General features: G+C 43.4%; 3 protein-coding genes across 4 annotated transcripts in view; 2 read left to right on the plus strand and 1 right to left on the minus strand.

The window, feature by feature from the left end:
* The window catches only part of sema4gb (sema domain, immunoglobulin domain (Ig), transmembrane domain (TM) and short cytoplasmic domain, (semaphorin) 4Gb), a 32341-nt gene extending 25052 nt beyond the window's left edge, over positions 1 to 7289 (plus strand). Inside the window, exon 15 of the mRNA XM_076094077.1 lies at positions 418 to 7289. Within this exon, the coding sequence (XP_075950192.1) occupies positions 418 to 1379 (962 nt within the window). The 3' untranslated portion in view covers positions 1380 to 7289. The remainder of the gene's footprint in view (positions 1 to 417) is intronic.
* Positions 7290 to 7412: 123 nt separating this feature from the next.
* Positions 7413 to 9684, minus strand: mrpl43 (mitochondrial ribosomal protein L43). Its single transcript, XM_076094078.1, has 3 exons — positions 9421 to 9684; positions 8969 to 9075; positions 7413 to 8046 (listed from the first exon to the last, which is right to left on the minus strand). Exons 1-3 carry the CDS (start codon positions 9549 to 9551, stop codon positions 7829 to 7831), a joined length of 456 nt encoding a protein of 151 aa, XP_075950193.1. The 5' UTR covers positions 9552 to 9684; the 3' UTR covers positions 7413 to 7828.
* Positions 9685 to 9902: 218 nt separating this feature from the next.
* twnk (twinkle mtDNA helicase) lies at positions 9903 to 14263 on the plus strand. 2 transcript variants are annotated; one of them, XM_076094080.1, is made up of 7 exons: positions 9903 to 9982; positions 10222 to 10873; positions 11512 to 12214; positions 12402 to 12642; positions 12753 to 12860; positions 12990 to 13131; positions 13479 to 14263. In XM_076094080.1, the coding sequence occupies exons 2-7, from the start codon at positions 10247 to 10249 to the stop codon at positions 13800 to 13802; spliced, it is 2145 nt and encodes a 714-aa protein (XP_075950195.1). In that variant the 5' UTR covers positions 9903 to 9982; positions 10222 to 10246; the 3' UTR covers positions 13803 to 14263. The 2 variants fall into 2 exon arrangements, with proteins under 2 accessions (XP_075950195.1, XP_075950196.1); XM_076094081.1 differs by having other exon boundaries at positions 9925 to 9977.
* Positions 14264 to 25312: the final 11049 nt, after the last annotated feature.

Below are 25312 nucleotides of genomic sequence, written 5' to 3' on the forward strand. Positions count from 1 at the left end.
ATTTTACCTCCCACACGCACACAGATTATGAGGTGAAAGAAGTCCAGCACTTCTTTTCTCTCCCTGAAAACTCCAGCATTTAGCTGCTATGAAGGGGTTTCATTAGGTGTACGATTCTCACCCATCCCCCACGTCCCAGCGTTCACATTTGAATCAGTCTCTCCTCTCGGCGGTCATGCTGGGCTCACTGCATTTAAAGAGGCTCATGAAATGAGATGGAAAGTGATGCCGAAAGGTTGCGCACTTTGAAAACGTAACCTTTGCGACCTGACATCTACTTTTATATTCGTCTCCGCTGCACTTTTGTCGTGCTGCCTCTCTCTCATATCTTTTGCCTTTATTTTGCTCTCTCCACCTCATCTCATATCTTTCTTTGCTCCGTCTCATGTCTCTTGTCCCCCTCTTTCTGTCGCTCAGTGGTCCACCGGCGGCGTTCTGTGATGTTGGGTGACGACGTGCTCCTCCAGTGCGAACTGCGCTCCAACCTGGCAGCTCCACGCTGGACGCTGAACGGCAAAGAACTCCAGGGATACGGCCTCAATTCGGGCTACCGCATCGGCACAGACGGCCTCCTCATAATCGGAGCTCGTGCCCAGCAGAGTGGGTCTTATCGCTGCTTCGCCGTGGAGAACTCTGTCTCAGTCCTGATTTATCTTTACACAGTCAGGGTGCACACGGACGCGTACTTCCCCGTGGAGCCCACAGACACGACGCACACCACTACAGTTTCCAGCCCGACTGTTTTCTCCACCAGCAGCCCCACTGAGCTGCCCTCGCCCCCCGCCCCGCTGCCTCCGGGAGCGGAGTTCCAGACCTACAGACACATGGAGGCCGTGTACATTTCCCTGGTGGCGGTCCTCGGAGGGCTTTGCCTGGTGTTGACTGTGGTGCTGCTTTACGTGAGCTTCTGCACCAGACGGGTGTCCCGGGACCGGAAGTTCTCCCAGCAGGGGCTGCAGGTCCTGGGGGCCTCTGAGAGAAAGAGGAGCTCCCATCTGGAACTCAAAACCATCTCCAGCCACTACAATGGCCGCCAGGGTCGACGCTCCATCTCGGTGCCCACTTTCGGTGACATGGGTGACGGCTTCCTGCAGATAGTTCCAGGTGAGGGCCAGTTCTCTCCGTGCAAAACGCCCCCACCGGCCCCTCCTCTCCCTATGCCGCCTCCGCTGCCCAACATGGACTACGCCAACGGGCTGTCGGCCACTCTGCCCAGCGTGCTGAGGAAGATGAACGGGAACAGCTACGTGCTGCTGAGGCAGGTCGACCACGACGGCATATCGCCGCTCTACCACTCCTTCACGGAAGAGCTCAACAGGATCCTGGAGCAGAGGAAACACTCACAGCTGGACCTGCAGCCTGACGAGAGCTCCATCTAGGACGCCCCCTCTCAGTCGTTGTTATTTATTTCTTAAACCCAGAGGGTGACCCGTAGCTGAGGGGAGAACTGACTGTTGTATCAAACGCTGCTGTTATTCACCCAGTGTCACCTGCAGGTCGTGTCCTCACTTGATCTGAAATGTGCAGCCTGCACACGACAAACGGCCCATGATTTCAAGTCAACTATGGACTGCACTAACCAGAGACTGATATATTTAAAAAGTGTAGCTGTGTAAAACATTTGGCCACAGACCGCACTTTTACAAAATGACCGCGAGCAAGCAAGACTCTCTGGAGACTTGTGAAAGATGGCGGTCGGATGACACAAAAATGCAAAGGTGCAAACTGGGACACGAAAATAAATCAGGCCAGGAGGCGATCGCATATTTATGAGACTGTGGGAGTGTTCAGGAAGTGCCAACGTTAGACCTCTATGGAGCTTAAAGGGATACTCCACCCAAAATCCTTTGTGCATTGCTACTGTTGGGAACTAGATAATTTCCCTGCCTCTTGCAACTTTGACATCAAGATGTTTCTGTTCCCTGGTCTGAAGGGGTGAACAGGTTTGACTCACCTGTAGTCGCAGGATCATTCTGTAACACGCAAAATCCTTTTATGAGGATGATAGTGATAGAAGCTGCTCCAGCTGAGAGCCCTTCTCTGGTTTTGAGCAGATGTTGGCAGTTCAGGGTTCATTTATGGGCAAAAAGAAAAGGATCCTTTTGGGATGAATTGGTTGGCATAGCACCTCCAGGTGTGGCGCATCAGTGACTAATGAGGCATACCCGCGTGACCCTCCCCACCCCCGTGTGTGACATCAGACCCGACCCTCCAGTCTCCTCCTACAAATGCACATGATCTACCAAACTTAAGGACTACTAAAAGACTTATTATAACAGTTTTAGCAAGCTCAAACATCCAAGAAACATTAGAATGGACAAGCAGAGAAGAAGACAAGAATAGTTTCATGTCCAAACTAGAAAGGTTCACTCAATAAAGGGCAAAATATTCTGCAGTGTGCTGCAGCAGAATGTGAGATCAGTCGTGGACAGACACAAAGGTGCACACTCACTCACTCACGGACACACATGAGTGATCGCCTGATTTTCCTAGCGGAGATGATAATAATCCATAGTCGGGCTGCAACAATTATTAAAAAAGACAGAAAATAGGAAAGAATTCCAACCACAATTTGAAAACCCCAAAATATCCAACTTAAATTATATAAAAAAGACAAAATCAGAAAATCCTTTGTGAAGCTGAAAGCACATAACAAACTTTTGTTCTCTATGAGGGAGCAAACTACGTTATCGAACTTCTCAAAAGACAGATCTCATGTGGAGTATCACTTTAAGGAGCTGTTACAGCACACGAGAGCTCAGGTGGAAAGAAAAAATCACACATTTCAATATATATTTTCAAACCACTCTTTCTTCATTTCCTTCTGTCCTCATGTAGATTTCAGTCAGCTCATCGCTGGTAGCAGCTGGTAGCAGCAGGTTGTTGTGTCCGTGCCAGTGGAAACACCTGTAGCAAACCTGAGCATCTGTGTGAGTAAAGAGCTTGAGTGGTCTATTATTGACCATTAAAGGAGCAGCCAGTTTGCAGTCACATTGATTGAATTCACTGAACACCGCAGACCGGCTTCATGGCCCAGGAGAGGAAACCGCAACACACGCTGGAGACGAACGGACCAGATGCTGTACAGAAGATGCTTATATTCTCTTTTATATTCCTACAGATGAACTTACATAAACGTTGACTTTGTCAGACTGAAGCTGTTTTGTGTCGACACCTCGAAGATTCCTCCTGAGACATCCTGACAATAGTTTCACGCCAACACCGGGTTCTTTTTGAAAATGACGTTGCAAAGAGACTAAATGTTTTTTTCGTGTACTTCTTTAAAGCTGCTGGTGGTGAGATGTTGTTGAGTCAGACTAGAGAAAACCTTCACACATGCCATCCTCAGTGTTTACCCTGACATCAGAGCAGTGCCAAAACAACAGTGTTTCCTCGACAAGGTGAACAGCGCTGTCATTAAAAACAACACACGCATAACTTAAAGGGCCTGAAAGATGAATCTTGGAGTCGTTTGTAAACGTGTCAGTGGTGAATATAGATCCGTCTTTCCCGCATAGTGTTGAGTCAGCAGCAGCCCTCGACTGTGACTCGCACGCAGCGCGCATCTGTCACAACGTCGCTGACAGTAAACGGGGGTGCTTGGCTCGCCTCCACGAGGAGAGGAGAGGACTCGGGCCTCTTGTCTGTTTGCATAGAGCGCTGTCGTCTCTGCAGGTAGAAGCAGACAGAAAACATTTGACCTGAGTGTCCTGTTCAGCCATGCGGGAAACAGATGATGATACGAGGGGGCAGCAGCTATTTTGCACTTGCAGGTTTTCAATCGTCCTCTTTGTCAACCTTGTGAGCCACTTTGTTCTCTGAGAACATGGTCCATGAAAGGCACTCTATATGCAGAGTAAGACTAAAGGCCTCAGTATGATTCAAGTGAGGGGCTGATCACACCGAGAGGCGTCACTACAGGCCTCAAAAAACGCATATGTGATGAACCTACATCCTCATGCAACGGTTCGTATGATATGAAAAGTATGAAAGTTGCTCCTCATTTTATGGCGTTTTTCTACGAAAGCCAGCAACACGTGTCAATTTCCACTCAAAATAAACTTTCGTCTTCACAGGAAACTGCTTAGTTTGGTTTAGGCAACAAAACTAGTTGGTTAGGTTGAGAAAAAACTCGAGGTATACTTAGTTAGGTTTAGGAGAAGATTGTCGTCTGGGTTATTATGACTACGGAAGTGCTGCTACTGAAGTACGTGAGTTACGTGACAAAGACATCAACGCTGACAAACGACACCATCCTGGCTGAAAGATCGTTGTTTGTTGGACCCGTCCACCTCCCCTCCCTCCATTAATGCTTGCGCTTTTGCGGTCCTTATTCTTCATCGTTCATAATTACGTGGATAACATACGGTATAATCTTGCGGGATATAGGTATAGCTGCGAATACTGGATTAACTCACTCGCTTGCTCCCCGTAGCCTACAATGAAACTATCACAACATGAGATATGAATTTGACCTTCACTCTCACATACGTCGTAGCTCTCTCACAGTCCAACGGCTAACTAACTAGCCAGTTAGCACGACCACAACTACGAGGCATCGACAGGGAGTCAGTGCTAAAGTAGTAAAGCCTCTCGCGTGATTTGATTGGTTGTCTGGGCCAAAAATCAGATGTGCAACGCAAGAATGGAGCGCACGTTTCTAACCACGTGTCTCAGTGTGATCGAGGCCTAAGCGCTTGCCTATGTGGCTCTTTTTTCAATATTTGCACAACAAATTTTGTCACTCTTTGCTTACACAGCTGAGTGGAACACCATTAATATCATCGAGGAGAGACGAGGAAAACCCATTGACTTCAAGACGAGGGAACAGAAAGTGCAAAATTGCTGACTCATTTCCAGGACTCATTCCTGCAGCACACTAAATGGGCATTACTCGGGGTGAAACTAAACAAATAGCATATGTATTGAACACCCTTTCACATATGTGGCTATATATTAAACTTCTGTCCAAGTTAATTATGCGTCCAAACGTTACCACACCGAAACGTGTCATATCTGCCCCTCTGTTACATATTAAGGAGGCTTTTTCCCCTTGCTGCTTATCTGGAAAAGTGTTCAATATTGGATCTGACCAGTGTGTCAATTCCAGCCAGAGAGCAGATGGACGTGTTGGCAGAAGCTACTTTGCACTTTGCATGTTGTCAACGTTCTTCTTGTCAGCCATTTTTTTTTTTTTTTTTTAGCCCTTTCACTTGTTTTCACCCTCATCTTCATTCTTCCCGTCTCTCTCCTCGCCGCTGCACAACAGCGTCATCTATTACTCTGTCTGCTCACATCCTCACTGCTGAGTTTACAAATGGCCCCAAATCAATTAGAGCCTTAGAGTTTGTGTTTGTGGATCAATCCCATTTTCTGCATTGATAGACGCTGTCGATGCTCCGCTCACGTTTCTGGCTAATGTTATTATTTGTAAGATAGCTTTTTTTATTGCACGCAGAAAGCCTAAATATGAATCTGTGTCCTAAAGGGACAGAAAGGCTGACATGGATCAAGTGAACGTTTTCTGATCCACGCTGATCTATAGGCGTGATTCACATTTAATTTAATTTAAATCAAAATTGTAAAGAAATGTTCTGGTTTGGTTTTATTTTAGGGCAAGTTTAACTTTTGTTTTAACCTTGTATTATGTAAATGTTGTGGACAATCCTCCACACGTTGAAAGCTTCTTCTGGATCTTCTGATCCTTTGCTGCAGCTTTATATTTTATGTAGAATATTTCTCTAGGATGTTGGCCAAAGAAAGTGCTGTAAAGAGTTCACAATTTGCACTGTTATTTTGTTAAAGTCATGTAATGCCTCGTAAACTGTGACACCTTCCATCAAGCTGGTTCCGTATGAGTTTTGATGCACGCTGAACTTATCTGTCTGGTTTGCTGGCTGCTTGTAACCACCTGAGCTGCTGACAGAGAGGATTTACTTGTATCTCGTCTCCCATGTCTTATTTATTTGACTTCATTAAATTTCCATTTGCTTTTGTGCGGATAACAACACTTGTGCTCAGCTCGGGGAGTGTCAACAGCCCCGAGGGAGCAGTCAGGAAATGACATGCAAAACATGCTCGCACACAATCCTATTCTCAAGACACCACAAACACTTTTGTTTTTAGCTTGTGGCTAAGCGGCAAGGCCACTGTCCTCCACTGGGGATGGAGCCCACACATGATGCCAGAGTCGTTTACATACGACTCTGACAGAGCAGAGGTAGAGCATTCGCTCAGAGGGGGGATAAAAATGACCATTTCCAAGGCAGTAACTTAGCAACAGCATCTTGATTTAGAGCCTTTAATGTCCTAGCGTGGGTCTGGCTGTGGCAGCTCCCATTGGGGAGCGCGGGTGTGAGGAGAGCAAAGGGGCCCTGATATCTGTAGATTAATTAAAATGCAGGAAGTGAGCACGAAACGACAGATGACATTTTCAGCCAGTTATGCTTTCAGTGCTTTGCATGCTTTAACAGGCTAAATTGTACCTAAAGTGTGTGATATAAGTTAACAGATCATTTAAATCTCTTTATTGGCGAAGACGTACTAAAGGAACTGTAGTCTGTGTGTCGGTGGGTAATTTAAAAGGGAGAGGGCATCCACAATCTTATGAATAATGCAGCTATTTGGGGAGAAAATGAGTGAAATCAGCTGCAGAGCTCGGCTCCACTGTCTCTCACTCATCGGCCTCCATCTGCAGGCGTCTCACGCTCTTATTCTACATGAATCTTCTAAAGGTAGCCAGACCATTATTCCTGCATCCAGAGCTATTATATGGCAGCAGACTAGTATCCATCAACCAGCAGAAAACAAGCAATCTGCTCATTGGGAGCGCCTTGCATGTTCACTCCATGCTTATTTGTATTCATCTGATGACTGGTACTTGGTTGTATTGATGTATTTTTGGTGAGAGGAACACCGAGGTCACTTGTGAAAGGAAAAGAAAAGGTCAAGCGGCCTTTTGCGCTCAAAAATGATGAATTCAGGGCGAGAATTTCAAAGAACGAAGCAGCAAGGAGTTCTGCCAACATCCGCCTTGTTGAATTTGAACGAATAACCCACTGGAGGAGTTTTCTGTTAATCATTCAGCCGATACAGTGGGCAGCTCTGTGCTGCTGAAGGTTGAGACTTGTCCCTCAAGCTATCGCACAACCATCTGTCATGTTCGTTTAAGCTCTGGATCCTTTAAAGTCGTGCAGCGCGGAAACCCCTCAAACCTTCTCAGTATTGAACTGTAAAAACATGTACATTCCCTTGTGTCATACAAATAAAAATAAAAGGTGTACATCTGATGTGCGTCTGGTCTGTTAAGTAGTTTAAATGCAGTTGAAGCTGCAATCAGGTTTACTCTGTTGATCGTCTGACAAGCTGTCAAAATACAACTCACAAGAAAATCTAAATTTAAACACCAATGCCAGCATTTGCACAATAATATTTATTTCATACAAAGTTCCATCTGCTCCGCGCTGCACTTCATCGCAGTGAATCTTCAAATAACCTTGACGTTAAAAAAAACAGTTATGTTGTTTTTTTAATATGCCAGCTGACAAGCCTCTGGTGGATTCATGTAAAGTCTAATCAACATTCAGAGCTGGTGATGTGTGCACTTTTCTGCACAGCTACAGAGGCTTCGCCGCCACCAACGGAAAGAACGGCATGGTGGAAAACGTTCTGCCGTAAGTGGGGTCTTCTGCAGAATCATTGGAAAATTGCCGCAAACGTACTTGACCTGTGATTTAATTCAGATCGTTCACTTGAACAGCTTCAAAGAAGGACATCTCGCAAGAATATTCTGCAATTAATGAGCAATTGTAACTTCGGACTCTGGTCCTTATTCGGCGTCCTGGTTCTGTGGTCTGATGGGGCCGATGGACGGGGCCCGGTTGGTGAATGGGTGCCACTGGCCCTGGATACTGGGGTTGTCTGTGTGGAAGGGCTTGCGGATGCGGATGATGTCCAGACCGGACTGATTGGTCAGCTTGGTCAAAAGCTCCGAAATCTGCGGAGACGTTTTGCTCGTGACGAGTTCTTCCCTCACGTTGCCGTTTACTGCAGGAAGGAATAAAAAGATATGAGTGACTTTAAAAAGGGTCGCACAGAGAAACCCGCCCAGTGGGAAATGTAGCAGTGTCAACAAGAAAGTACCGGAATAGAGGTCTCATAAAAAACAGTGTTATACTGCCCCCTACAGCATCTAGTAGCAAACATAAATCACGTAACTTTACTGCAGTTCACTTTTCTTATTTATTTAATTTAAAGAAAAACCACAGGGCTTAAACTTGTCACACACTTTACCAGAAAGCTTGATTATAACCCTGAACCTGACCTTTCAACTGTAAAGCACGCCTTTAAAGTAGCGTTTGTTAATTTTAGCATAGACAAGGTATGTTTCTATTTGCTTCAGAAGTCTGCTTATATTTTTGATCATATCAACAATAATGAAAAAAGGAAATATTTTGTCGGTTTGTTTTTTGTCTTTTTTAACGGCCCCACAATTAAGTTAAATGTCCTAGAAAAAGATCTGATATGTGACTTTAAATTATTGTGTAATTACTTAAGTTGGTGCTAATTATAAGGAAAATTGAGATGGTGTTCTACAGGCAACCACACTCAATATAAATGGAGAATACAATTACAAATTCATATTTACTTGAGTTTAAAGGATCTCTATGTTTTTCCAGTTTAAGCATTTCTTTAGAAGATATTTCTCTGGAAATCATCGACGGCTTATAAGCTCAACACAACGAGCTTAACTCATAAAACTGTCTCAGAACTTTCTCTCTATTTCCCCTGTGAATAGTTCAACATATCATCGTTCTTTCCCAGAAAGGTTCCAGGAAATATTTTGGAAATAACGACTCTAAAATAAAATAAAAGCACTATTCTAGAAATAAAAGCATGAGCTATAACGAGGAAAGAAATTGAGGATTAGTCGAACGTCCCATCAAAACACAAAGTCATGAGCACTTACAGTATTCTGCAACTATTTTGGGTATCCTGCATGACTGAGGAGACACGTACACGACGGTGGCAGGGTTCTTCTTGGCATAATCCACCACTCCCTCTTCAATGAACTCCCTGAAGACGAAAGGAAGACGGTAGTGATGCAGTGGTCGCTCTGTGTCACTATACAGGAGCGTCTTTTCTTATTGACCAAAGAATATCTGATGTTGCCTTTTGTTACGCTGCAACTGACAAGGTGGAATATAACCAAGTACACTTGTTAAAGCGCTATTCTTACTCTAAATACAGCTTTGAGTGTTTCCATTTTCCGCTACTTTGTACTTCAAAATCCACATTTCAGAACAAAATACTGGAGTACATTTATAAACCAGCTAGTTACTTAGCAGATGAAGATCAACGAATGAAATTACAGCAGGGCTTAACTTCACTATTTTTGTATGAATATATATATATTTTTACCTGACTCCCAACGAGCTCTGTGCGTTTTTAGAGAAGATGATGGAGACTCGCTTCAGCTGGCAGACGTACCGACCGACACCGTTCTGCAGAACGCTGTTCAGGAAGCGACTCGCTGTCCCTCTGGATGTCATCGTGTGAAAATTAATTAATATATATATTATATATATACTATATTTTACTTAAAGTACTCTAAAACAACCGCTGAGCACACATTAACGTTAGCTAGCAACAACATGCACAGAGGACGACTTGACGGGCATGTATGTGCTTTGGTCCGTCGATGAAATGTTCCGGAGTGCAACACATCCCTGACACGACCGTTGAAGAAAATTAAAATTAAACTTCTTCGGTTAACAAATGAAAATGTTTAATTCTAATGTATTAAGATAAACATTTCACACGTGCATATTTAAAAGTTTTGACTTGTAAAATTAAAATTATAGCAAAAACATATATACGCAGTTCAGCCTATGTTTCACACGGACTTGTTTTGATAACGCACCGAAAAGCCGGGGTTATAGGAGCATGGAGGAAAATGAGGGCAGACATCAGAGCCAGTAAGGTAGATTTTGTGCGTTTGTTCCTTAATTAAACGTAATGCATTTCTAGATAAGGCTTTCGTGCACATGCAGGCTAATTTTCTTGTACAATCAATGTCCGTTTGATAAAAAAAATAAACAAGATAACGGTTTTCTGCCTCTCTGTCTTTGACTAACACTAGCATAGGTCATCCATGAATGAACTCTGTAGCTTTGCTGTGTGTTACTTGATGTTTCTTTCCTCTTCTCGTGTCTGTCGCAGGTTCAATGAACTCACCAGATAACTAATGTGGAGGAGCTCGCTGCTGAGGGGCACCACCTGTCTCTTGCAGGTGGCAGCCCCGAGGTTTCTCCACCAAAGACACATCCCATCCCTCTGTGTGAGACCTCTCACTCAGGGGCTCCTGCACAGGCCTCCCTGTGGTTTGGAGCTGCGGGGTACAGGCTACTTCCTGGCACACGGTGGGACCAGGGCTTTTAAGAAAGATGCAAAGTCTACTGTGGAGTTCCCTGTGAGCCCCGTCACAGTCACAGACATCAAACAGTACCTGCGCTCCAAAGACATTCCCTTCCACGATGGCTACAGCTGCCTCCACACTCCGAGCATCTTCGTGGAAGTGTCCGCCAGGAGGGACAGCTGCTCCCTGTTCGTCGACAAAACCACCGGACAGTTTCTGTGCAAGGACACGCTGGTGGAAGGGAGCTGGGAGGATCTCCAGGACTGCCTGGAGGTGATGCAGAAGGAGGAGCAGGACTTCCTCAGCCCCCGTGTGCTGCTGGGATACCCGGAGAGTTTGGAGGAGCAGGATGAGATGGAGAGGGAGCTGAGGGAGGTGCAGAGGATCTGGTCCAGCTCCGTGCCCTTCTCTGACCTTCCCGAGGACGAGACTCTGCTGGTTAAGACCATGTTCCAGGTAACGTTGAGTAAATGCATGGGTGTTTGTTATTCTAACATATTATGTTTTTATTTGTATACGTCAGAATAATCAAAGGAACAACAGAGAACATCACAATCATTGAAAACAGGGAAAGTAAATCTATCTAAAGGTCTACATTGTAATCTTATAGTTATCGTTAAGAGGCAGACAAGCATTCAGTTATCATTTAAATTAATACATTTTGTCCATCTTTCAATATTTAGAGCATGTTATTAAAGATTTTCCAACTGTAATTGTTGTAATTGCATGCCATTTAAATATTGATAATATTAATAATCAGTAAAACATATTATCTTTGTTATAAAGCTTGTATGAAAACTAAATCAGAATAAAATGCATTAGTCACGGCATGATAAATAAACAGGACAAAAACAAACAAGAAGACAATAAAAGACTAAAAAATTGTATTGTTGAAGAAAAAAAATTGAAAACAAAAAATAATTTAAATCAGAAATTAAAGATAAAATAAAGATAAAATTAAGAAATTTTATCAGAGTAAAAAAAAAAAATTTGACAAATTGTAAAAATAATGACGAGTATAATCGCCACAAAACAACAACATCTCAAGACTATTTTCCTCACAGTTGATGAGCTTTATCAACGTTTTATTTCAGATCACAAAGGTCTCAAATGCAACACTCAAGAGGTTTGGCGTGCGGCTCTTCAAACCTACCAAGAGTCTGGTTTTCCCCTGGTTTGGTGGACCTGACTCCTCCCTAAAGGGGGTGAAGCTGCTCTCCGCCCAAAGCACAGACACTGACAGAGTTATCTACAATGAAGCTACAGTCCCAAAGTCTAATTCGTACTACAGCCTGTTTGGCCTCCCCCTGGTGGGCCGTATGGACACGGAGGTGGTGCTGACCGGACACGAGCTGGACACTCTGGCTGTGAGCCAGGCCACGGGACTCCCCAGCGTGGCTCTCCCACGCGGGGTCAGCTGCCTCCCGCCGATCCTGCTGCCTTACCTGGAACAGTTCAAGCGGGTGACGCTGTGGCTGGGAGACGACATTCGCTCCTGGGAGGCGTCGAAGATCTTCTCGCGCAAGCTGGGTCTGAGGCGCTGCTCGCTGGTGCGGCCCGGGGAGTACCGGCCGTGTCCCGTGGAGGCGCTGGCCCAGGGGAAGAACTTCAGCCACATCATCAAATCCTCCATCCCAGCGGCCCACAAGTCCATCGTTTCTTTCAAGCAGCTCAGAGAGGACGTGTACGGGGAGCTGGTGAACACGGAGCAGGTGGCCGGAGTGAAGTGGGGGAGGTTTCCGGAGCTCAACAGGATCCTGAAGGGACACCGCAAGGGGGAGCTGACGGTTTTCACAGGTAGGAAGCATGATGTCAGTAATTGTGTTTCTCAAACAATCATAATTTAAAATATAGTCCTGATCTCCCAACTCTGCAGAGTTGTACATTTAAGAACCACATCTCTTATCATCTCTTACTCACCCTGTACAGTTTACAAACAAACATGTATAGTGTATCTTAACATGCATGTCTCTTTGTGCACCAGGTCCTACCGGCAGTGGGAAGACCACCTTTATCAGTGAGGTTGCCCTGGACCTCTGCATGCAGGGCGTCAACACGTTGTGGGGCAGCTTCGAGATCAACAACGTGCGCCTGGCGAAGATCATGCTGACGCAGTTTGCCATGCAGAGGCTGGAGGAGAACCTGGAGCAGTACGACTTCTGGGCAGACAAGTTCGAAGAGCTGGCGCTCTACTTCATGACCTTCCACGGGCAGCAGAACATCAAGTAAGTTTGACCAAAGTAAATCTTTTACATCAACAGATTAATATATGATATAAAAGCAGCATTTTTACGTGAATCATTTTGATCTGACCCCTCTCCAACCTTCTCTAAAGGACGGTGCTGGACACAATGCAGCATGCTGTCTACCTTTACGACATCAACCACGTGATCATCGACAACCTGCAGTTCATGATGGGGCAAGAAAACCTCTCAGTCGACAAGTGAGTAAGAGTTTAATTACGACAAATACAACGATAAACTCTCTCTCTGCAATATCGGTTTCTTCAAGCACAACACTTTTAAAGTTTTCCATCACAAATGGGGAAATAAAAGATGTTCCACGTGTCCAGGTTTGCGGTCCAGGACCACATTATCGGAGCGTTCAGGAAGTTTGCCACCAACAGCAGCTGCCACGTCACTCTGGTCATTCACCCCCGGAAAGAGGAGGATGACCGAGAGCTGCAAACCGCCTCCATCTTTGGTTCAGCAAAGGTAACGTCTCGCCTTTCTCTTTTAAACTAAACTGAGACGCAAAGTGGTTAGTTTACACTTCCAACAGTGACGGATTCCATTTTCAACTTTTTCTTTTATCGTGTTTTAGTCAGAACTGTGTAGTTCATGAATAGAAATTAACTTTTAAACAGTTTTATTTACAATTTAATACGCTTAATGTTTTAAAGAGGGCAAAGAGAGCTCTTGAGTCTTGCTGTTTTTGTAGCTAGAGTAGCGGATCTAAACAAACAAACACATTCATTGACTTGTCTTTGCCCAGACGCTCTTTACAAAACTGCAGTTATTCAACACAACTAAAACACGTCTCGACCTTTAACCCCTCGCAGGCCAGCCAAGAAGCCGACAACGTCCTGATTCTGCAGGAGAAGAAGCTGGTGACGTGTGCCGGCCGCAGGTCCCTGCAGGTCACCAAGAACCGCTTCGACGGAGACGTGGGCATCTTCCCTCTGGATTTCATCAAGTCTTCGCTCACGTTCGCTGCTCCCATCAAAGGCAAGCACAAGCTGAGGAAGGTCCCCACCAAGTCGGAGAACGAGGAGGACGAGGGCAGCGAGGTGGAGGTGAAGAAGGAAGAAGTTAAAAAAGAGAAAGCGGCCAAAACAAAGACGCCACGAAATATTAAGAAAGGAAGTGAAAGCATGGAGAAGTAACTATAATATAGTGCAATTCATGGGCACGATGGATCACATTTACATTTACATGTTAGACAGTTTTATGTCCGTAAAAGGTTCATCTGAGCTGAACATTTAGTACGTTGGAGCGATGCCAAATGATGTAATTCACAATGAAACAAATGAATTTGAGGTTACTGAAGGTTTATTTCATTATGGAATGAAGTGCGGATGTGTCAACCAGAATGATGGTTTAAGTGTTGGTACATATTAAGCTTTTCTATGCAGGTACTTCTGAATATTATTACTGTAATTATTACAAATACTGCTAAACTCGTTCTACGTTTTCACAAGAAAAATACTGTGACACCAAGTAGTTCAGTATTTCATGTTAAAACACTAGCTCACATTGCCGTAGCGTGCTCTCTACTGACGTTTTGTACAAAGATGATTTATTAAATGAGCTGCTTTTTAAAAAAATAAAAAATGCTTGTCATGCAGCTTTTTGTCTGTGTTTTCTTATCTGCTCAACAGGGGGCAGTGTGTGCTTTATACATGACAGATATGAATCAACCTCCACAGTAAACATCACTTCCTGATTTACAACTGGCTGCATATGTGTGTATTTCATTTAGCCTAGTCTTTTTGTCCCAGTTGTTAGATTGAGAGATAACAAGCTTGAAAGAAAATGTTAAATTCTGTTCAGCAACACTACAAACACTAGTTCCCCTGTGAGATTGCTTTTCATCTTTCCATTTAATTGGACATTTATAAGTACATTAGGGATCTTTGGCCTCATGTTGACCTCCTGCTGTGAGTATTTCTACCGTTATAACGTAATTAATGATAACACGTCCGATTACACATGTTAAAAGGGTTCTTTAGGTTTTTCATGCACTGAGCCATCTCCAGTGTCACATTACACAATCTATTATTTAAACTGAGTGACTTTTAATAAAAGCAAATGTGTTTCCAAACATCTTCACATGAATATTTCATGCCTTGGCTGCACCGGTGTGGGGTTACGTGAAGAATCAGCAGCGTTCAGACTCCGCATTGTGCTGCACGGGGATCCACTGCAGGATGTGTTGATGCTCCAAGTGTCGTATTTCATCACAGTCACTGCAAAGCCAAATAAAATTGTGATTTATGATCTAAAGGGAACGGTTCAGTGTGGGAATATGGAAGTGCCAGTGTGTTTGATATCAGGGCATTTGGTGATTTACAACCTTGGCACGCACACAGTAGATGTAGTTTCACCCTTGGTCAGAAAATTAGGGAACTCTGCTCTTTGGAAATCTCATTAAGACTCTCTTGGACTCCTCTTGTCATACACACCAATATTGTGTGTTTGTATATACAGTAAACATTGTCAGCCTTATGATGGACAGCTTAAAACAAATTCACAGTTGACGCAACAGAACCAGAGATTGTACTTTTTATTCCATGCAATCTTTCTTGTCAAAACATGTCGCCTACATTACCCACAATGCAACTTGAACGCCTATAGTTGGGTCAGCGATTCAGGTGTGTTATGGTAGTAACGGGCTGAAGCTAAGATGAAGACAGAGGTCTGGTAAACACTTCTTTGGAACTCAACACTCACAGATTTGTTTTTCATTTTCAAACTTGTAGTCTCAGACCCGACATTGACTCAAGTGACATCACTTGAGGCCATTTTACAAAAACACTACAAAAACCAACGACTTTTAATAATTGGTGGAGTACCCCTTTAATATATAGTTCTTCCATTGTGGGCCTGAGTCTAGAGTTCACAGAGATCAGGGCCTCTCTGTCTGCCTCTGAGATCTCTGCTGGCTCCAGACTCACACACGGCATGTGGACCCCTGAGCTCCTCAGAATAGCCGTAGATATTGTTGTAAGCTGTGGGAGTAATGCCTGTGTATGTTTGATGAACGTAAATCACCGTGGATGAGGCGGCAGGAGGGAGACAGTTCCTGGACAGATGTGGTGATCGACAGGTTTCTGTTCCATCCTTTTGCTCTCATTTCTCCTTCTCCGAGCCTTCCTTTGCTGGTAAATGTTTTTCCTGTGAATGTTTTACTTTGCTTTCCTTAATGACTCCAGGCTGTGTGTGCTTGATGGGTCCGGGTGTCCTCTTGACTGTGTGGGTGTGGGATACGCCTGCTGAGGACTCTGAATGGGGCTCTTTGTGTTTTGAGGCATTACTGCACCCAGATGATGGCGGCTCTGTCGCCTGCCAGCTCCTCAAAAGAGGGAAAAACACACAAAAAACTGGAGTGAATGAGTCTGCAGATGCCTATGCATGCACAGAACTGTCCCAAATACTTATGCTCTGCAGCTTTCAGTCATACTCTATACAGCATCCCTAAGCTTCATCCAAGGAAGTTTACAAAGATAAGAGCTCAAGTTATTTCTTATCCCAGAACAAATACCGGAATCTCTGCTTACGTCAGATTGTTGTCTTTGTTTTGAGTGGCCTGTGCTGATCAGAGCTTTGCATGTGTATTCAAATAGCTGCCATCTGGAGAGCATCAAACAACTTCAGTTACGCAGCTCTTAATCACGAAGGAAACAAATTGTGCAGAGACCAAAATAATTCCAATCAAAACGGTACAAGATATGAGAGGATGCGAATGAAACGGGGCCAAGAAAAAAGATGTTTCAGCTGCAGATAAACCCTGTTTTCTTGTGAAGAATTTGACCTAAAATCCACTGAAAACAGAGCGATCAGATCAGGGTATTAGAACTAAATCTACTTCATAAACTGATTCCACATACAAGGAAAAAACCTCAGACATTGAGTCAGAGAAAAATGCACTGGAAGCTCCGGCTGCTCCCAGCACTGCTGATGATGGGACGCATGGATACGTGACATGCATGCATAGCTCTCCGCCCATTAGCTGCCCCTCCATTACACCAACTATTTGACCAAGTCTGGAGGTAATTTCAGGACCTTCAATCAGAGTTAATCTGCTGCGAGCTTTGGCTCTTGCGAAGGGACTTTTATACTCAACATTCCAGACAGGATCATTTTCAGAGTGTTTGGTCATGGTAGTGTGTTTCCTCTTGGACATGGTGGCAAGATAGTGATTAGAAAACATGGGAAGCATTTGGAGTGAAGTAGGAAAAGCATCTTTATTCTTTAATAAATGTAGAAGAATAGTTTGACGTTTGTGAAATGTGCTTAAATGGTTTCCTTCTCAGAGCTAGATGAGAGGATCGATAACTCTCTCATGTATGTATGATAATTATGAAGCTACAGCCAGCAGCTTAGCTTAGCTTAGCTTAGCACAAAGGCTGGAAATAGGGGAAACAGCTAGCCTGACTTTAACTAAATTCAATGCTAATTAACACGGAATATCTTACTTGTTTGACTTGTACAAAAGCCAAAGCGTGAAAACAAAAATGGTCGGGACTGTTTCTTGGCCGGATGCAGTGACTTCCTGAAACCAGGCTAGCTGTTTCCCCCTGCTTCCAGTCTTTATGCTAAGCTAAGCTAACCATCAGCTGGCTGTATCTTCGTATTTAGAGTGGTATTGATCTTTTTGTCTTAACTCTCAACAACAAAAGCAAATAAACATTTCAATCTTTGAAACAGATTTATTCTTTATAAATAATTTCTGCCTGGAGAGAGACAGGAAATATTTAAATGACACATAAACAAATATCATAATGTTTAGCAAATAGCAAACAATGTCTTCTTTTGATTATGTGATGCACACACTCGGACCAAGTGCAGTCCCAAATCACCACTGGTATGGTTGAGAGTTGTTTGATAAACCCCGGCAGCTTTAAGAGAGAGTGAGAACATTACTTGACCCAGACTAACGTTAAAATAGAAATTATGACAGAGCATGCTGGGAGAACATTGAGTGCAGTGGAGCGCTACATCGAGTATGTAGAGCAGGTTCATCACCGCACTGTCTGTCACTTTAGGCTTTCTTCCTTTGACTTTCCTTCTCCTTCAAAGTGGGAAACTGGGACCCAGTACTTCTATCAGGATGATAACCGGCCTGAAATGTTCATAAATATCAACATCCCCAAATACACAAAGTGCATATTTGTTTCTCTGTGTATTTGCAGCCAGAGCACGCTGATGTCCCACGTGGCTTGCAGACAGACCAGAGGCCGTTTCAGACTCAAAACTGATTCAAGATGCCCCCCACCCCCCCACCCCTGTCCCCTTAATGTCGGGACGGGGGCGGCTCTGCCTCACTTCCTCACGTGCACCTGCACTGTGCACGTTTGACCCACATTACCCAACAGTATGCCTGCCTCTGTGAATATTAATAACCATGTGCACATCGTCCCCTCTGACCAGGAGGAAGCTTGTGTTTCAGCACATTTTGTGAAACTTAGAGGCTATCGCTGAGCTACATTTTCTGTATTCCTCTGTGCCGTAGAGCTACATTGTTGTCTAAGAACTATTACAAACACATCAGTGTACCACACTGATGCACTGGGCGAGATTTTTCTTCATTACACTGAACACACTCACACTGTAGTTTACGTTGAGTCAACCTTACATTTAATTAAGAGTCAACATTTGGAGGAACGCAACCCGTTGTCACGTTACTCCTGGTTAAGTAACATTTACTGAAAACTCCAGTGACCAGCTGTATTCTTGTTCTAGAAACAATAAGTAAGATAGAAGCTAGAAAAGACCTATTTCTAAAGTGTCTGTAATCAATTCAATAATCACTAAGTGTGTCATTTTTATACATGTGCCACTTAAAGGGCATTTAGTGTCTTTGAACTGTAATGACCTTTGCGAGTGACACAAAAGTGCAGCTGAATGTTCTCAGTGTGAGCTGGACTCCTCTGAGAATACCTGCAGTGCTTTAGGTCTCTGTGGTCGGCCGGTATGGTTCAATCATCTAAAGGTAAACCAGCATGTTTTGGCTTTTGGTGCACTCATATTGAGCTGTAGCTGCATCCTTGCAGATGCCGTTTCTCTCCTGGTTAACGTGGCCGTTTGAGTCCTCCTCAGTCACTCTAGGATATATACTCTATGGCTCATGTCTAAAAAATCCCAAACTGTCATGTAGCATTAGCAACGGGCCTTTAGCTGACCGTCCACCCCCCAGTGACAGAGTTTTAATCTAAACACCTTCCGTGTCAGTGTGCTCTGCGTTCTGAACACGACAGGGAAACCTTTTTGAGAGTGTCAGGAGCTTATGCAACCACGAGATCTGGCCAAAGAAAGCGCAGAGGGGCCTAATCTGCCCCGGCACCGTGGGTGTGGAGGCTGTTCAAGAGCCCCGAGGGGACTGGAGAGGGTGCACCGTCACACTCTGTTGTTCTGGATGCTGGAAAAATCCTAGAGGCTAAAAGAGGGGGCAGGTGTGGGTGACGATAAAGAGTCTGATTACAGCTGTAGGAGTGATGAGTGTGTGGTCAGGAAAGTGGAGACTGAGGTGGAGGGAGTAGTGGAGGAATCCGTCAAACGGGGCATTGAGGGGGCAGCCGTCTCTGTTTTTAATGAGTTGAGGGCCTCATTCCTCGTCAGCGAAGTGGTCAGAATTGGCGTCCTAAGCCGGGGAGAAGTGGGGCCCCTGGCAGGGCTCCAGCACCTCACACCAGACTTTCCTTTTAATTCACTCTGAAAGACAGAGAAAAGTGAGATGGAGACAGCTTTGCCCAGCCAGCCAGGCATACTCCACGGCCTCGCCAAAGAAAATGCCCATTCAGTCTCAAATTAGCCGTCCGCATGGCCGCCTTCAAAGGAGGCCCCTCTCTGCCTAATCTCCTCAGACTGTGTGCACACACTGACCGTCTGCTTCACGAGGGCAGAAAAAACCAGAGCCAGTGGTCGCCCAGTGCAGCAGTTAATTAAAGCATTATCGGCATGAACATGGTCAGTTAAGCTGATTATCTAACGGCGATACACATAAAATAGAGCCAAGCACATGGCGCTGATGCTGAATGTGATCGTTTCAAGGCCGTTTTCTATCAGCTGTGAGACTGTGTGGATCAACAAAACAGTTTGAATATTCCTCTCACACACTACATGAAATTATTGCATATTTTAATCAAGCTCCTCGATTACAAAAAGGACAACGTTTGAAAAAAAAAAATGGCGATCGAAGTGGGTGAGCTAATTCAATAACTGACAAAAACAATTCCCCTTGGCACAGTGAACCAGATTAGATGGCTGAGGGAGTCTTTGGCACCTCGCAGCTCCGGACAATAACGACAAAAGAAGCAGAATTCCTGCAGAAAATACACAGCGCGAACATGGAGCCATGCCAGAAATGTTAATATCCATATCAAGTGACATTTTCTGATTATAAATGTGAAGCTTATTTAACTGAACCTGCAGAAATACTTCACTCATTCACATCTGTCTCTTAGTGAAGACAACAAGGGACGCGTGTGGACCGTTACGGACCGCTTTGTTATTACAACACATATGGAAATATGATTCATGATCGACTTGTTCTTGATGAGGAGAAGCTTAAATACCATATGCTCCGTTCCGCTGAGGGACGAACTCTTTAATGAGACAATATGGACTCTGCAGCTGCAATGGAAATACGGTTAATAGCTGCTGTTAATCAAAGCTATCATTGAATCACCTATCAGACATTTCCTGTGCTCTCTCTTCTCTGCCGTGTTATTTTTCAACAGTCTCATGATAATTCCACATAGATTATCCATCTGTTCTCAAAATATGTATTATAACAACAGCAGCACCAGGTGTGCACTGTGAACAAAACTTGAGTCAGAACATAGTCTAGCCTGAGCTGATCCTTCTGTTCGTCTTCTTCTAAATTGTAACTTTAAACAACTCTGTTGAACAACAAAATGATTGTCACTTGTATCACTCAACCACATACAATTATCTGTTTTTGATAAAATACGTTTTCTCCAGCTCGTGGTGATAATCTGCTGGTGTTCATATTGTAACAAGCTTTTCATTTACTGCTGAGTCAAGGAAAGAAGAGATCCGTGCATAAAGACACACAAGCTAAGGGAGCTTGGTGTGTAGCTTGCTCAACAGAAAATACTGCACATCATGTAACTCAACTGCAAAGTGCTCAAACGGGAATATCAACAAAGTACATGATTCCCATCATAGTGCACCTGGGAAAACCTTAACAATGTGTTTTCCTGGCTTCCACTGCACGTGTCTAATGTCTCATAATAACAGAAAGTATTTCAGTGTCACATTCAGGAAATTGCCCCTCAAATAGAAGAGATTTATGAGTGAGCAGCACTGACCGACTACTTTTTCATCAATTATCTCCATCCGGCATGTTTATGAATAAAATGAGCTCACGGTGGATGTGGAGGGGAAGGTCATTATCAGCCAATGCAACATAATTGCAGATACGCTGGCTGCTTTGGGCAACGATAGGCATCTTGGGGACGCGAGCTCCGGCTCCAGCCAGGAGCAGAGAGCACAACACAACGTCTCCGCCATGCTCGACAGGCGAAGAGCAGACTCGGAGGTTTGGATTTGGGAGTCATTATCAACAGACACGCTACATTCAACCCACACACAATTATCAATTACTCTAACAACTCTTCTCATATTCTCTAGTGGCCGGATAAGTGCAGGACAATTTCCCCCCCGTTCCCATCAGTTCTGATTGCTGGAGCTCCACCAGCTTCACGAAGCCGCTCAGTTCAGTAAATCCAATTTCCTCACAAATGGAGTTCAGCTTTTTGAAAATTAAGGAAAACTTAGGAAATGTGCTACATACACACACGATGTGGGGAAAAACATGCAGGAATGTGTTTTTAGTTAGCGGCTGTTTAGCGCTCAGAAAGTTTTTTTCCTGGGTTTTTCAAGAGTCGGCATAGATTGACGTGTTAATCCATCTTTAGGCAACACTAACATTTTCCAGATGTTATTCTCTTTTCTTTTTTTGTGTTTTAATCGCCTGTTTCTACCCATGCTAACGTCCTCGGTCCAGAATAAAATATCTCGACAAGAATTAAATTGAATGCCGGGGACATTCTGTACACACATTCATGCTCCTCAGAGGACGAACTGTCATAACTTTGATAACCCCATTCCCTCTAATTTCTCCAATACTTTGGGTTATACTCAAATACCTAAAAAAACTATTACTACTAGCAGTATTTAGCAAAGGTTAGTACGATAGCACACTTAACTAAGATGGTGAACATTGTAAATGTACTTGATTAACATCAGTAAACCAGCATTGTCATTGTGGGATAGATTTAATAATAGCAAGTATGTGGGACCGGAGGGCCAACTCTAAAAATGCCGAGCAAACAGGGAATTTTATTAATTATTAGTACGCTTCTTATCTCATTTTCTTGCCCATGTGGAGAGAAAGAAAGCATGCTGACACTCACCACAGATTAAAATCTCTCAGTGGGACTATGTTTAGCCGTGTTTTGATCCTCTGGAGCAGAAAGGCTTGCCTGAGAGGGTTGAGGTTAGTCAGGTATGACCTCTTTCTACATATTTAGAATATAGAGCAAAGAACTGGTTGTTCCAGCTGGGAATAGGGTACTTATATCTTCATCACACTCCGGTGTAGTCTAGGCTGTAATCCCTTTACAACCCAATCACACGGGTTCTAAGTGTTTGTATAACCATTAGTGGACACTGCTCAATAGAGTGTGTATATATATATATATATATATATATATATATATATATATATATATATATATATATACATAGATCTAATTGGTTACAGGTAATTTCACAGGTGCATTCCGGGTGCAGGTGATTGATAATTGAGCTTGAACTATAATAGACCCTATACTGTCTTTTGGCTCTAGGGCAGATTGTGAGCAAAAGTGTGCCACGACTGGTGTTTTTAGGTTAAAGGCGTGTGTTTGTGTGTGTGTGAGAGAGAGAGAGAGAGAGAGAGAGAGAGAGAGAGAGAGAGAGAGAGAGAGAGAGAGAGAGAGAGAGAGAGAGAGAGAGAGAGAGAGAGAGAGAGAGAGAGAGAGCGCAGTCCAGGTGAGTCAAGCACATCACACACAGGACAACACCGGAAGCTATAACGTTGGCGTTCAAAATAAAAGCATGCTATTTTGGGTGTATGCACTAAATATATGTTCAGTTATATGTTTTGTGTTAGGGTCTCTTTGTGTAGCACACGTAGTTATGATTTGTAGTCTATGTTCGTTTTAGAGATGATTTCTAACATTTTGTCTATCCCATTCATGTCAATAAGAGGATGCTAAATATCAGAAACAGTACGTTTCATAAAACCATTATAACAGAAATGTATTGTATATAATGTTTTTGTCTATACATACATTTATGGTAGCTGATACGTGTGTATATGCGGTTTACATATTCTAGACTGTACTTTATCTAACTTCTCTTGTATAGTTTCTTTATGCAGTTTTATATACCTCTTTTGTTGTTTTTTACTCTGTATTTATCTGTATACATTTATATTCTGTTCAGATTAATAAAGGTTTATCTTATGTTGTCTCATGGGTATTCTTTCCAAATTTTTTTGTCAAATCCTGGACGTTTTCACCTTCTCAGACAACAAAAAATACTTAAATACTTAATACTAAAATTGAAATACTCTGATAAGGAGAAATCCCTCACTTGAACTGTTCTGAACAAATGATGACATGCTGCTATTCTTAAATCCTGCACGCTGTATATACTGAGGCATGCAGTTACACTGTACTTAATCACTTACTTCATGTATATATATCATTTGTTTCTTATTGAACTGCTCAGTTGTATACATATTTATTCTATGCTCATTTTATCTTCGTTCAGCTTTGTTGCCGTTACTTTTAGTTGTGTGTCTATTTATATCTCCATTGTTATTTCAACTGTGTGTTACATTGAGGGCAACAAAAAAAAAGTCAAATCTATTGTTTGTGCTCACATACTTTGCCAATGAAACAGATTCTGATTCATACTTGAGGGAGGGGACAGCGAGGTTATCTTAATTTGAAATCCATAACCGGAAGTAGACGTTATTCCTCTCGCTAGCTTTGCCTCCGTGCTCTAAACACGAGCGCCTCTCCAGCTCCACCGCACAACAACAAACGCGCTTTCTGCGGCAGGAAGAGAAGCAACAGAGAGAAAGAAATACATTTTAAAACATGTCGTTTTGTTAAAAGCCACCTTGTTAAAGTCACGAGTTTGATGATGAGACGGTTTTAAAAAAGGACGAAGAAGAAGACGCATCCAGATTTCCTCTGCAGACTTTGTGGAGCAGGGACGTGAACGGTAAGTTACCAGGTTTATTTATTTGTTTTGCAAATTGAAATGTAAAATGTTAGGAGTTAAGGAAAAGAGTTGTATCCTACACTTGTATCCTGTTGCCTTTAAGTTCATGGATACTGAAAGTAATAAATAAAACTGCACAGGTGTGGGAAGGTTACATTAATTACTAGGGGTCGCTCCCTTTTTAATATAAACACATTATCTGTAAATCACAGAGGCAATTAAGAGTAGTCTTTAAGATCTGTAACCCCCTTAAGAAATGGTTTAAAATGTACAAAGTCTCCTGGAGGTCCCCTTGAGGTCTTTGTGGTCCTCTCTGGTCCCCTTGATGAGGTCTTTGTGGTCCTCGCTGGTCCCCTTGATGAGGTCTTTGTGGTCCTCTCTGGTCCCCTTGATGAGGTCTTTGTGGTCCTCATGGTCCCCTTGAGGTCTTTGTGGTCCTCTCTGGACCCCTTGTTATCAGCGTGTGCAGGTTGACTGGGTTCAGACATAACAAAGTAACTCCTACAAGTATAAACACAGACACTCATTTCCTGCTCAGACTTCAGCTCCATTTCTGATCATGAATCAACAATTTCCTTGTCATGCACCCTGAATCCTATCTCCTTAAAACAAATCTCATTTATTTGATCTTATTTATTAGAAGTAGAGGCCTGGACAATGCTCTTTGCTCCTCATGTTGTCCCATGTGTGAAGTCTATGGGACATTAAGAGACTAGATCTTTGTATTATCAAAAGCATTTAACTTGTTTTGAACGACGTCTCTTTGCGTTCACACTTAAAATCACCATATTCACTATTATTCTGCAGGTCTAGCACAGTTAGTTCAGAACTGGAAATCACAAAGTGAATCCTAAAACTCTTTTGGGACTGTAAAACAGGGTTTACATTGTAGCCATTTTGGCACGTAAGACCCAGAATTTAAACATCTCTGGGGTGCAACAGCTCACCAAAATCCTCCGTCTTCAAATTTTACATCCCAGAGACGAACCCGAAACAATCCGGGGTCTATTTCCTAGCGTGTGTGTAAGACAGAGTGGTTTACGAGTGTTGGCTGACCTGCCTTTGGGGCGCAGCAATAACAAATGTGAATTCTTAAAATGAATGGCATTCCCCTGTCTGTCTGCAGACACTTCTGGCTCCACACAGAGGAACTTCTCACGGTGACCCGAACTCCACAGTTTAGGTTTTAACAAGAATATGACGAGTCGGTGTTTGTTGCACACAAAGGTTTGCTTGTTGGTAAATTGGATTTCTCTAAAGAGGGATGTATGGTCTGTAGTGTGTTTATACCATACATACAGTATATATATGCTCATTTAAGTAAATAAAGCACCTCGTCTGTTTATCGTGCACAGCTGCCTCATTTGTA

Source organism: Anarhichas minor, unplaced genomic scaffold, assembly GCF_050575085.1.
Source record: "Anarhichas minor isolate MPS153535 unplaced genomic scaffold, ASM5057508v1 ptg000017l, whole genome shotgun sequence".
NCBI classification, from domain to species: domain Eukaryota; kingdom Metazoa; phylum Chordata; class Actinopteri; order Perciformes; family Anarhichadidae; genus Anarhichas; species Anarhichas minor.

Coding starts and splice junctions, on each gene's coding strand:
- mrpl43 (XM_076094078.1), bottom strand. CDS start 9,551: ATGACATCCAGAGGGACAGCGAGTCGCTTCCTGAACAGCGTTCTGCAG. Junction 9,076..9,420: donor CAGAGCTCGTTGGGAGTCAG/GTAAAAATATAT, acceptor TTTCGTCTTCAG/GGAGTTCATTGAAGAGGGAG. Junction 8,047..8,968: donor CAAAATAGTTGCAGAATACT/GTAAGTGCTCAT, acceptor TCCTTCCTGCAG/TAAACGGCAACGTGAGGGAA.
- twnk (XM_076094080.1), top strand. CDS start 10,247: ATGTGGAGGAGCTCGCTGCTGAGGGGCACCACCTGTCTCTTGCAGGTG. Junction 12,215..12,401: donor GGAGCTGACGGTTTTCACAG/GTAGGAAGCATG, acceptor TTTGTGCACCAG/GTCCTACCGGCAGTGGGAAG. Junction 13,132..13,478: donor CCATCTTTGGTTCAGCAAAG/GTAACGTCTCGC, acceptor AACCCCTCGCAG/GCCAGCCAAGAAGCCGACAA.